General features: G+C 33.0%; 1 protein-coding gene across 1 annotated transcript in view; it reads right to left on the bottom strand.

Moving 5' to 3' along the window:
- Nucleotides 1-14,203, bottom strand: part of LOC113740778 (putative disease resistance protein At1g50180) — a 28,995-nt gene that overhangs the window by 3,459 nt on the left and 11,333 nt on the right. Inside the window, exons 2-3 of the mRNA XM_027268302.2 lie at nt 2,333-2,646; nt 1,599-2,212 (exon numbers count right to left, since the gene is read on the bottom strand). Coding sequence (XP_027124103.2) covers nt 1,599-2,212; nt 2,333-2,646 — 928 coding nt within the window. The remainder of the gene's footprint in view (nt 1-1,598; nt 2,213-2,332; nt 2,647-14,203) is intronic.

Below are 14,203 nucleotides of genomic sequence, written 5' to 3'. Positions count from 1 at the left end.
ATGCTTGTTACTACCAACTTTTGGAAAACGTAAATCAAGTACGAAAAGCCACAATCAGTTTGAAATATATAACTTGTTTTTGTTCATAGCAGAAAAATGAAAAATGAAATGCAAAGCAGACATAGCAACCTCCTTGGGAACAGAAATAGCTATTTTGTCACATGCAATATTGTCTCCGGCTGTAAGGATAGCAAGCAAAGAAGCTTTGCATGGCACAGAGTGCAAATTAAATCAGAATTTGATTTCTTTTCTTTTTGTTTTCTTTGCCGAGTCAAGTACACAATGGGGGAGAAAAGTGGATTTCATTTGGAAAATATACAATCACCATAAAATAATAATCTGTCCACAAAAGGTCAAGAATGACATAAATCTTCCATGAAAACATAAGTGAATGAGATGGTAGTGCTTTCATAGTACAGAGAGAAAAATGTTGCTAAAGACCAGAATATAGCAATAAAATTTCTCTCAAAGGATATGACCAATCCTCTTAAATATCCCAAATAACAGTAACATCATCTTCAAAATAACCTTCTTAACTTTCCATTTTTTGCAGGGGCTCATGCAATTCAACATCACTGTAAAAACATCTTTTTTGAAGAATATTTTAGATTGTGATCTTGCAACAAAATTATCACTGACAATCTCTTTTCCAGCTAAAGCAAGGCCAAACATTTCTTTGAAGATGAATAGAGGCATAAAATTTTGACAAGCTACCTTCCTTGAAAAAAATCAATAGTCATTCCCAAAACTTTGTCTTTTGTGCAAGCAACCATACAATTTCAATATATTTTCATTACCAGAAAAGTTTTACACCAATATGGAATAAAGCCAATTAAAACAAGAAAAAGTGAATAACTCCGAAGACCCCAAGACCAGCGATGTTTACATTGACTGATTGGAAAGGTCCAATGTCTCAAGCTATTTGGTGATCGGTAAATGAAAGATAATAAACAAATTATACCTTAACATCAACTTCCAAAGAAAACCCGCCAAGCAGTGACGGAGCCAGGATTTTTTTTTTGGGGGGGCCAAAATTTTTTCCTAATAAAATTATCTTAATTATTATGTTCAAAATAATTTTCTTCTATTTAAATATATAACATCTAAAACTATCAAATATTAAATTTAATTATAAAGGCATGTCTATTCATAAATATACCGTACAGTCATAACAAAAATTAACAAAAAAGATACCCTTTGATTAAATATCTTATAACATCACAAACCATCCAATTTGCACATTATGAGAAGATGCTCTCCAATATGTCACCTATGCAATATATATATATATATATATATATATATATATATATATATATATATATATATATATATATATAACCTTGTAATATAAATGTAACTATTTTCAATTAAAAAAAGATAAAAGTTATGTTAGCATACTTTGAAATTTCAACATCTTTTCTTAGAAGTAAATTGAGCTCTAAACTCTTTCATAAAACTAAATTCATCTATGATTGAATCACTACTAAATTTTTCAGCAACCTTCTTTCTATATACACAGTTAGACAATCATTCAAGAAATTATCTTCCATCTTGTTTTGGAGCTTTGTCTTGATTATTTTCATAATTGAAAATGCCCGCTCTGAAGTTGCAGTTGATACAGGAAGAGTAAGAACAAGTCGAATCAATCTATCAATAACAGGATATATCACTGATTTTTTTGTCTTCACCAAGCCTTGACATAACTCATTAATACCAGATAATTCTTGCAATTCATGATGATTTGGAATGTCCAGCTCAAAATGTTGAAGTTCTATTCTTAGACGTACTAGTTCTTGCTCCATAAAATCATTTGGATAGAACTTCTCTGCAAGTTTACAAATATCATCAATCTTGAACAGCATAAATCCATTTCTAGGATCTAAAGCAGTGCTCAAAATAAGCAATTCCACGGTATGATCATTAAACCTGCTATGTAACTCTTGCAATTGATAATCAATTGTTGCAAGAAATATATCCACTCGATAATAATGCCCCACACTAATCTCATCATGATGACTTCGAGATCTACCACGTCTTGCAATATATTGAGCATTCATACATGGGATATCAATTTGATGTTGCTCACAAAATAATTTAACTTTCACCAAGAAATCATCCCATCCCGAATCTCGAAAAGTCTTCAGTAGCTTTGTTGTGCTTGAGACAAGATGCATTGCATTCAAAATATCTTGAGATTTATGTTGTAATGCTATATAAAGAAGATGAGTAATTTCCATAATGTCTTTCATAAGATGCAAAGTGAAAACAAACTTAAAGGATAACAACTGATTCAAAGCAAAATTTGCATCTCCACGTTAAGAGTATGAACCTCCATCTACTGCAATGTTACTTAAAACCACACAAGTAGCATTGAACATTTTCAGTAAACTAGAAATAGAATCCAAATGAGAACCCCAACGAGTATCTCCAGTTCGTTTTAAAGTGCCAATTTGATTAAGCTCCCTTCCAGTTTCAAGTTCACCATTAGCAATCTTAGTAGCAACTTCAATTGCTTGAGCCTCCTTTAATTCATCATTACGTTTGTTAGATGCAGTAACAATGTTGATAATGAAAACTAAATTGGAGAAGAATTGGTGAACAGAAGCTATTTCTCTAGAAACTGCAACTAAAGCAAGTTGAAGCCTATGAGCCAAACAATGAATGTAATAGGCATATGGACATTCATGGCAAATTAAAGCTTGCAGGCCATTCCATTCAAAGATGACTAATTCATATATATATATATATATATATATATATATATATATATATATATATATATATCAACTCTCATAATATAAACTAAAATTGAAAAAATTTAGGGGGGGCTAATTTTATTTTACACACATATTTACATATTATGAATTAAAATTCTCAAAACTTAGGGGGGGCCATGGCCCCCCTCTGCCCCCCCTTGGCTCCGTCATTGCCGCCAAGCATAAGTTATATGATACATGCTAGAAAACTAACTATTATTAATTGTTTAGTAAGGAAATAAAGGAGTATAAATTCCAAATTTCTAGTACTAACTTTTACATATCAGTTATGAAGGTTAATAACACGTGGATTCCTTGTATACATTTGATCAAACAACTACATGACAATTCGGGGTAGAATTGCTAACATGCACAACTTAAAGTCATATCCGTTTTCTTTCCTGTGAGAAAAATTGCCTCACTCATAAGTGCTTTAGCAGCCATCATGAGGGAAGAATGATCAAAAAGGTTGAAAAAAAAATGGATCACGCAATAACTTAACAAGTGAAAGCCAGATCAAGTGTTAGGATCCAAGTGCATAATAAACAACTATTAAGATATTAAGTATACAACAATTTAATGGCAAACAAGCCACAAGCATGAAAGATAAATGATACACAATATTTAACGCAGTTCGACTCCACCATTGAGCCTACGTCCACAGAGAGAAATCCGTTCTTTATTATGAGAGGAAAATCTTATACAAGAATACAATTTGAACCCAAATCCAACCCTTGTATACCATCTCTTAACTCCCAAGAACCTTCTCTCACACCCCATGTATAAGGCTACATGTAAGGGCAGCAATCGGGTCCAAATCGGATTGGCGGGTCGGGTTGAAACCCGAGTATAACAGAAAGGCAACCCGAAACGGGTCAGAATACTTGACACGAATCCGAAAATTTCGGGTTGGCGGGTCGACTCGAAATGACCCAAAACTTAATTTTAATTTATTAATTTACCACTGTAATTTCTAATAAAATCAATTTCGCACAAAACTAATTACATAATCAAGTAATAAAATTTTAAATAAATAATCCCAAACCAAATCTAAAATAAATTAAAACAGTATAAAAGTAAAAAATAATATAATACATTATTTGTCCAAATATAATAATTTCAACTTCACACAAGTTAAATAAATTCATTTAGAATTAAGTGATTAATGCCTTTGGAAAAAAAGAGTAACTTAGTTTAGTTAGATAAAATAATTTTTATGTTTATTAAATTATTTTAATTCGTAAACGGGTCATATCAGGTTACCCACGAGTTGACATGAATTCGACCCATTTTCTTTTCGGGTTCATCAGGTTTGACCTGATTCTGACCCAAACTTGTGAAACCCTAACCCAAACCCATTAATTTCATGTTAGGTTCGTGTCGTGCCGGAATTGCCACCCCTAGCTACATGTTGCCCTTGTGTGCCCTTATATGTACCTTGTGTAGTATGTCATCCAACTTATTTATAGGGAATATTATTTGGCCAAAACCCAAATAACAATAAGAAACCAATTCTAATTTCTAAACTTGCACAGAATAGGAAATAACTTCTAATCCAAAACTAAATAGATTATTCTTTGACTACTACTAGTAACTAAAATCAATTAGGAAACTAGTTATTTCCAAACAAAACAAGAAATCTACCTAAAAGAAATTAAGCCAATTTTCTAACATCAAGAACCAAGAGCGTTGATTATTTTAGAACTAACTAAAACGTAAAAGGAACAAAATAGGAGCTCAAGCAACTAAACGAGAGTTGAACATATTCAGTATTCACTGTCAAAAAATGAAACATAAGATACAAAAATAAAAATAAAAAAGAAATTGGAAACATGAATTAAACAAATAAAAAAATGCAAAGGTAGATGAGAAAAAGAATTGAGAGTCTCAGAGATGGGAAAAATCATGGAAAACACTCACTCTGATCCGGAGTCATCTTTGAGGAACATCAAAGAAACACACAACCTTCCACCTACAACACCCTAAAAAGTACAATCAAGTAATTAAAAAAAACCTCGCCGATGATGATGATGCCAAGAATTTTTGGGAAGGGGAGTGCTAGCAGTTTAAAAGGAGAAGCAATCTTCATTTTTGTTTCTTTTATGATAGTGGGTAACCCAATTTATCCAAGATTCAGACGACGAGACTGATAGGGCGGGAGAGGTAGAAGGACTCAGGGAGATAGAAGCGTAGAAGATGGTTGGAGAGAGAGAGAATAGGAGAAAAATTTTTGACGTTTGTCACAAAAATCTTAAGCCCATTCCCATTGCTACTGTCACTGAAAAAGTCGGGAACAAGTGACAGGTGTCGAGCCTGTGCAATAATAAAAACCTAACTACCACCAAAATCAGTCAACAATCAATCCCAGGTACTAGAGCAGGGACTCTAGATGTGCAATGGGTTACTTGATTCACCTTAGCTCCGAAGAGTTTGCTTAATCCGATATACCAGAATTGACTCGTTGACAGAAAATTATTAACTCATAGACAGTGGCAGGTAGGGTCGAATCTACAGGGATTGGGGATAATTCGTTTCTTCTAGAGTTCAGAATAAGGGGGATTTTTAGAAAATATAAAATAACTAATTAACTAACTCTTTTTTTTTAGTGCAAGTAAGATGACTCGAACCCGAGACCTCACGCTTACACTCCCTCCCCCCGTACCACCCAACCCATCCTTCCCCCAACTAATTAACCAACTAATAAAACGACTAATAGAAATAAATAGGAGTTAATCAATAACCAATACGACTTTAGTCAAAGGTGCAACTTTTCAGACACAGTCCATTCAACTAATCATCGATGCAAAGATAATTCAATTACTCATTAATAGATTAGTTATAGTTGTCATACACGCGATAAACAACCAACCTTTCCATACTTTTTCGATAGTCAAGGTACGACCATTAACTATTTTCCTAACCAAGAAATAACCCTAAGTATGACCATAAGATTTAATTTCTTGATTGCAATAAGAATTAGAAAAGCCCAATTCTAACCAACAAACATGCTACGAGGGTTCATTTAAGTTAGATTATACGTTTCCCTAACATGAAACCAATCACGCTAGTCGCCACTGGTATTAACCAATTGAACAATTATGGATTCAATCAATTAATCTGACAGTAGATTATTAGGTTAATTCGAATATCGAGCCCTTGACATTCAAATAACATAACAATCATAATAAGTTAAATCAGAAAATGTACAAATACCAATGAATAAAAGAAATAAGTAAAATAATTCGATCTCACAGATGTTTGGAACTGACTCCTCAAATTGACCTTCGACTAGAAAAGGAACTTAGTTACGTGACGGGTATTTTACATACATACAAGTTAAAAAAAACCGAATTATACCCGTTCACTGCAAGTATACAGGTCAACTAGTAGTTTAGGGTATATATCGGGTCGATCCCACAGGGAAGAGTGAACAATTACCGGTATTACTAAAACTTCTTTATTATTTAGACTATCAATGAATTATAACAAATTTAACCTACTGAAATTATACAAAATAACAAATAAAAGCTCCTTAGGTTGTGGTATCCCTAACTACTCATGCAAGTGCTATATTTGGATCATTGAGTACTACATCTAGGCTAGTTATGGTGTAATTTCCTTATGCATTTGAATCCTACTTTCGTAGTGAATCAATTATACTTATAACTAATCCATACCTATTCTCATGGTTATGAAATTAGCTACAAGTTCATTTCTTCAGTGAAATTACATGAAATGAATCACTAAAAACCACATAGATGCACCTCTACTTTCGTGAGTGTACTCCCTATGTTTAGCACTTCTTGAACTAGTGTTAAATCTCAATTTTCACTGCAGAAACAACACCTTAGATAATCACAATCAATCGTACCAGATTAATCATGATTTAGAGAGCCAAAGTGCTAAATAACTTGCTCAAATCATAGCAATCAAATAACTAAATAATAAACACTAACAATTATAGAAAGTTCAACCAAACCCAAGGTATAAACTTTAGAGATGCATAATAAACACAAAATTCAGAACTTGTATATTAACTAAATTTGGAATCAAGTACAAAAGATAAAGAGTTTGGAAGAAATACAACCCTTGTCACATGAGCTTTCTTCCTTGCCTTCTTCATCCTCCATCTTCATCCTAATCTAGATAATAAACAAGAATGGACAAACTATATTACTCTATACTAAGCTAAACTAACACTAGGGAGATGAAAGAGCTACATTTCTGCAACTTCAAGCTTCTCCCGTATCTCTCTCTATTCTATTGTTGGATCTCCAATCCCCTTGTCTTGCAATGAATTTGGCTATTTAATGATGAACATTGGTCAAGAAATGAAACTTTACACTTTCTCCTTACAGCTGGTAATGTTTCTCACATGTCTAGCATCGCATGTGAGTTGGTGGGAGTGAAATTGAGTTTTACGCGTACAGAGCAGCCTTTTCTGACCGCAATCCGGCCAGAAATCCGGCTCTAAATCCGGCCAAGTTCCGGCCGGATTGCTATAGTAAATCTGGGCTACTACAGTGATCCGAGCTGCTACGGTACCTCGGATCCGTATGGATCCAAACTCGGTTCCACTTACCCAGAAACAGCCGAGGGTTCGGATGAATAGTGGATCCGAGTGCGGATCACTTGCTCTGTTTTTGGCCCAACTTCAACCGATCTTTTCTTGATGTTAGAGGCTGAACCAGCTCATGTATAAAACACAAAAGTTGTAGCCTTTTGAGTTATCTTTCCAATGCATCAAGAATCACCTCATTTGGATCTGTGTAGGCTGAGATATGACCGAAATACCCTTGCCTGCTCATTGCCCTGTTTCAGCTTCGACCAAATGAAATTGGCTACTGTACTTCGGATTTTTGACTTGGAAAACCTTCAAACTGGATTCAGATGTCTTCACCAAAGTTGTAGATCTATCTCTTATCTTCAAATTGGTTTAAGAATCATCTCAATCCGATCATTGTAGCTCAAGTTATAGCCAAAATACGAAGATGTGTCAAAACTGTCAAAATGCGCAAAATTCCACTAAAAAGTGATAAAAGCCTCATTTAATCACTTAAAAGCATTTTTCACCAATTATAGCCAAAATGATTCATTTTCTTCCAATAATATAAATAAAGTGACTAAAAATAATATGAAATATCATACAATTATTACGTAAATTAGTCACTTATCATTACGCATAGCCAATTGAAGCAATTCACACCATTTTTCCAAAGCTAGCCGCATTAGTCTTTGATAAGAGAAAAACTGGAGAGAACAAAAGATTGGACCAAAATGGCTCTGCCGTTCTCCACTTTGAGGCCGACCCCGCAAAGATAACACACGGGATCCTTAATGCCATTTTTCCAGTTGCAATTCAGTGTCATTTCTATATTTATACCAAGTGTCCTGTTTATTTAATTTGTCATGTGCTATTTATTTAAATTTCTTCTACCATCACGTGATAAGTGGGATTGGTACCGAATTTGACACCGAGTAGTGGAATAGAGGATCCCAATTGCAAAGATAATAAGAATCCCCGAAAACGTTGTTGGCTCCCTCCTAATCACACAGAAATCTGGCTTTCTTTTTCTACTTAGTTTCCTAATTGAAATCTACTACCAAATAAAACTAGTCTCCTAAATAGAAATAAACCTCAAAAGAAAGTATTTCAAGTTTCCTAATTCAACCATGAAACTAAAAATTAGATTTCAAGTCTTCCAAACTTTCCCTCCAAACTAATATTTGAAACAAATTTCTTAAGGAAAGAAGACATCAATTTGTTTGTTTGGATGATTTATTTGAGATAATTACTGTAGCATTTTTTGTGATGTGATGTATGTGAGATAAAAAGGTGAGATACGGTTGATCCAGTTGACATCCTCAAGATCGTAGTAACTGTAGCCAGAGCTCTTGCTGTATATGCAACCCTTGCCCTAAAAGAGATGATTACAAATTGCATGTCACAGGAGCCTTCCTGGAAGGTAGTAAGATTGGACGCATCCCTTGATAAATAGTTTCTCCATGAGATAAATAAAGAAAAGAGCTGAAAAGTTAAATAATATTTATTGCTTGCAAATTTTTTCCTTTTTTGATGATGGTTGTCTACCTGTGTCAAACTGGTAGTCATCATAATTTTTTTTTAAAAATATTGCAGCTGGGTATGATTAAAAAAAAAAAAAAAGGCTTGCCTATAGAGCATAATCAGCCCGGCAGGCATAGTTCTATACTTCGATCATGTTAGACCATTTTCTTGCAATTTTTTCTTTTTTGGCAATAAACAAAGGAATTAGCCTAGCTTTGATCAGAGGGAAGAAATTTGTGGTGCTAGCGTTGGAATAATTATTGGGTAAAAAACAAAAAAGCCCCCTATGGTTTCAAAATATACAATACGACACCTCATGCTTTGAACTAAATTGTAAAGGTGACGGAATCCGTTAAACTTAACGGAAATGATTTATTGGAACCTAAAAAAAAATTTCATACCTAATTTTTATCAAATTACCTATTCTACCCCTTAGCCCTTAATTCTCTCTATTTAGAGAATAAAACAAATGGTTTTTTTGAGCAGTCTTTTGCTTAATTATATCAGGGCATTTTGGTCATTTCGTCCATTTCCGTTAAGTTTAACGGATTCCGTCACCTTTACAATTTAGTTCAAAGCATGAGGAGTCGTATTGTATATTTTGAAACCATTGGGGACTTTTTTGTATATTAGATTTACCACAGGGGGCTTTTTTATTTTTTATCCATAATTATTTAAGTTTCCCTATGTACATTAAAAATTGTATCATGCGTACATTGGATGAAGTGTAAATTAGTTTTTTTGACCTTTTGAAGGTACCCTGTCTCGTACTTGGAGTATTGGACAGCCTTGATCAGCGAGAACAAGTTGTGGGTACCTAGTACAGCCCTACAAATATGCAATTTAACACTTAAATTTAATGTATTCAAATTTTAATATGTTCAAATGCATTTGATAATCAAAAATAAAATATTTCAATTAATTAAATAATATTAAATTTTCAAGATAAAATTTATTTTAAAAATAAGTGATAAACAATTCACTTATTTTACGTTTTCGGTAAACACATCATTTATCTCCCTCCTTATCTCACATATAACATCTTTCTACAAAATTTCAGAAAACTACATCATTAACAATAGCCTGACATGTGAGAACTGGTGGATGGCATTTAACCTATAAGGATAACTTTTGGCCTATCTTATATCCTTTAGTTATGTGGATAAAAAAAAAGGGGGGAATGTTATTAACACTCCGTTTTCGGTGAACCACAGTCCAATTACCTATTTTGTCTCACCAAAGAAACTAATCTATCATCGTCTAACCTTCTTCTATGCCCAGTTTTCTAGGACCATATTAGAATTAGGCAGGATAAAGAATGTCCAGTAGGGACACAATGATCTCTTGGTGAGAAAAAATGGAAAGTAGAAGCATTTTGTTAACAAAAGTGGGAGTGCTCATAATATTTCTCAAAAAAAAAAAAAAACCCACAGCCAGAATATTGCAATTATCCTGTACAGTCCACGTCAGATCACCAAACTAATTACAAGCTATAAACTATCTTCAATTACTGCACATATCACAATTATAAATTCAACTCGATTGCTATTGCTATCATAACTGAGCACAAACTTCCCCAAACTAATATCCAAGTTTGTACTTGATTAAACTATTGTCTTATCATTACAAACTAGTAAACTACAAATCATCTTGCCTTTGGATTTTAACTACAAATTCATCAAGTCATTACTTTACTTGCTTGATTCATCGGAAGTCTCCAGTGTGATGGCGTGCATGTTAGTGTTTGATGCAGAAGATTTGTTATCCCAAATGTTATAGCATGTCTTTGTTTGATTAGTTGTTAATCTCACAATGCTCCTATTACTATTTTATGATTCTATGGTCCATTTATAAGTTTGATTTTGATCCTAATAGGATCCTATAAGTTGTAAAATTACATTAAATTATTAGAATTTTTTTAGTTTAATTGCATATATATACTAACTAAGAGGTGTCTTAATAATTTTGAAAACAAAGTTTTATATTCAATAATTTTAGATCAATGATATCAATTTTCTTTTAATTTCTAGCAAAAATAATAAATAAATTTCATAGTCATTTAAATTTTTATCTATTAGCACATACTGCTAGTTTTGTACATTTTCATTTTCACTTTTTTTTTTTTTTTTTTTTTGCCTAGAACGGGATCACAATATACCAATCAACTACTTTAGCGTTAAGCCGATTTATTCTATTTTCATCCTTTCCTTGTTTTGACGCTCTTAATTTATTTTTGGGTAAATTACACTTTAGCCCCTATAGTTTAGTGCATTTTTACATAATTTCCCCCGTAGTTTCAAGAGCTATACATAACCTCTCATGATTTTAATTAAAGTGTTAAAGTGGCAAAATTTGCATTCCATAATGGAATCAACTAAAATGTCAAAAGTATCCTTATGTAAATTTGGAATTTCTTTATTAATCACGGGAGGGTTATGTATCTATTTTGAAAATTACATGGAGGTTTATGTGGTAAAACACTAAATTATAAGAGGATTATATGGTAAAATATAAAATTATAAGGGGTTAAAGTGTCATGCATATTATGTTTATATATTTTGGTTACTTCAGTCATTTTAGTTTTTAAACAAAGGTAATCTCAACATCTCAATGGATTCCATTACAGAGGATTATTTTTGCCACTTTGATACTTTAGTTCAAACGACAAACAAGTTATGTATAGATTTTGAAATCATAAGAAGATTATATGAAAAAATATCTAAACTATAGGGAGTAAAATGCATTTGACACTTTATTTTTTCTATTGTCCTTCCTCATGCTACTAGCTACTTCCTTCCTTTTTTGTGTTGTTGTTTGTCTACTTCGAATGAATTTCTTTAATTTCTTAACTGATTGTTTTGTATTTGTTAGCATAGAGGATTATGATTGATATAAAAAAGGTTTACCTTCAAGTACATGACTCAATCACAAAATCTATATGCGCTAATACAGTCATATTACATGCTTTCTATTCAAGAACAGACAAAAGAAACTGAGGGAATTAAGATAACATAGACATCCTTCATTCACCATGACCGCTGAATCATGACGTGCCAAACTCTAGCTGCCCTATTACTTTTCTTGGTGCAGTGCATGTCGTTCATGATCGGGACCATTTTCAGCATTGTTTTGCAATCCTAAAGGCTTCCAGAAGACTGTCTTGCTCCATAGTTGTTGGTAGATGTTGATGCAATCTGTCAATCAAAGCCTTGAAGCCCTAGGCGTGGAGCACAAGCATCAACAATGTCCTGAGGATATTCACCAATTTTCATTTCAAAAGCAGCCAAAAAAAAAAAATCCCCTGTGCAGTCCCCCCAGTGGATGCTTTTTCCCGGTAGGATGAGATAACCTGGCCACAGTTAATACAAGTCATTTTGAGAATGCAGCCGGTACAAGGTTGAAAGGATTATTTGAGGGGAAGTACTCTTGATGACTTCGTCAGAATACTTTATACCAAATTTTTGTTGCTACTTTGACAAAAGCATGAGAATGACTACTTGATCCTTTCTTTCGGACTACTCTTCTCAAAATATTGAATCATGACCTGTTTGAGTTCCAGCCAGGGAGTTCCAATACTGCCCCTTGGTGATCGCATAAGGGGAATATTTTTAGGAATGTACCCCAAGAGATCAAGCGCACCTCTGAAGTAGAGCGTTAAAAGCATACGCCTCACAAATTATTTAAAAAAAAAAAAAGATTAACTTCATCAATTAAGTTTTTTAACTTTTTAGTATTCAGTTTTATTACTAATTTACTATCTATTATATCGAGACATTGAGTGAATTTGATATGAATTTATTTGAAATATAAGCTATGGTTAGCCAAGAAAGATGAAGGAAAAGAGATTGTTACCTATAGATTGGATATTATAATGTGACGGAAATTTCAGAACCACCACTATTGGAAGAAAATTACCAAGTGTATATACACTAAATGAAGATGATGACATGGATGATATTGACATTGATGAGTAGTATCATTTTATTTGTCAGTTTGTTTCTAATTATTGGTATTATTTCTTGTTATGTATTATAAGCAATATGGTTGCTAACTTGGTATTTTATTTTTTATACTAGTTAAGTGTGTTTATTGAAACAATTAAACTTTGAAGTTTGTGTTTACTTGAATTTATGTGTTGTGCTTGATAATGTGGTGACTGTTAAGTTGTGACTAGTTTGTTTCTAAGATTGACATTTTTGTAATGTTATTTATTCTTTTTTTTTGTGCAGCTAATATTAATATGTATGTTTCTTAAATTATTAGTCAGAGTTATACAATAACAATTCTTTATCCGTATAAATTTCCTTAATTTTATTATGTTTATTTATATCTTCAAATGAATTTTTATAGTATATATCATATATATATATTTAAAACAAAAATTCACAAAGCTTATGTCTCATGCCTTGGGGCTTTCACCCCATTGGGACGGATATTAAACGTCCCGCCAACGCTTTCATCTTTTAAAACATTGGTTCCAACTAGCCATCAGCTTTGTCAGAAAACCACAACATCATTACACATTAATTCTGAAAGATATATAACTCAAACACAAGGAGAATGTGAGCAAACAATGTTGATGAATGTTGCACATTAAAATGCAAAAATTTACGCAACGAAATATCACTAAAGAAAAAGGGTGCGATGATCTTGAGGCTTGTTGATTACACTATCCTTACAAGCAGTAGTTTACTTCTGGATTATGGCAATACAGCTCTAGGATATGACAAGACTAGAGAATGTTTGACAGCAAAATCAAAGTATATTCTCACTAAAAAAAAATGATCAAATGACAAAGTTAGTTTAATTTGTTAGGCAGTTATTTGTTTATTTATAGGAATACAACTGTAGACGATTATTTGGGATAATTTTTTTACTGTAGATTTATTTATTGTTTGGCAGTTAGTTTAATTTGGGATTATTTATTGTTTGGCAGTTAGTTTAATTTGGGATTATTGTAGTCATAATTGATTAGACATGACTTCAATGAAGAAACAACTTTTGGCTGCAAAATAACCACATTTGAAGTGAGAAAAGATGCTCTCCTGTGGGACCTCAAAGGATACTGACTTTTGGGGTTCTCTGGGATTTAAGTTTGTAAAAATTGACGTAAGTTCTTTGAGCTTCGAAAAAAAAAAAAAAGTGAGAAAAGATGCCAAAAGAGTTTTGCCAAAAATCTACGTGTTAGCAAAGATCGGGCCCTGGAATCAAGAGATGCGACAAGAGTGTGAAGTGTGAAAAGATTACAAAAGAGTTTTCTAACTGCCAGCAAAGATCGGGCCCTGGATTCATGACTGCACAAATCCAGATTTAGGACTGGATTTGATTTCAGAACATGATCCAGTTCGTATTGGGCTTGAATCAAAACCCGGATCCG

Source organism: Coffea arabica, chromosome 4e (assembly GCF_036785885.1).
Source record: "Coffea arabica cultivar ET-39 chromosome 4e, Coffea Arabica ET-39 HiFi, whole genome shotgun sequence".
In the NCBI taxonomy this organism is placed as follows: domain Eukaryota; kingdom Viridiplantae; phylum Streptophyta; class Magnoliopsida; order Gentianales; family Rubiaceae; genus Coffea; species Coffea arabica.
The sequence above is the reverse complement of the archived record's forward strand: the minus strand, read 5'-3'. Positions and strand labels throughout refer to the sequence as shown.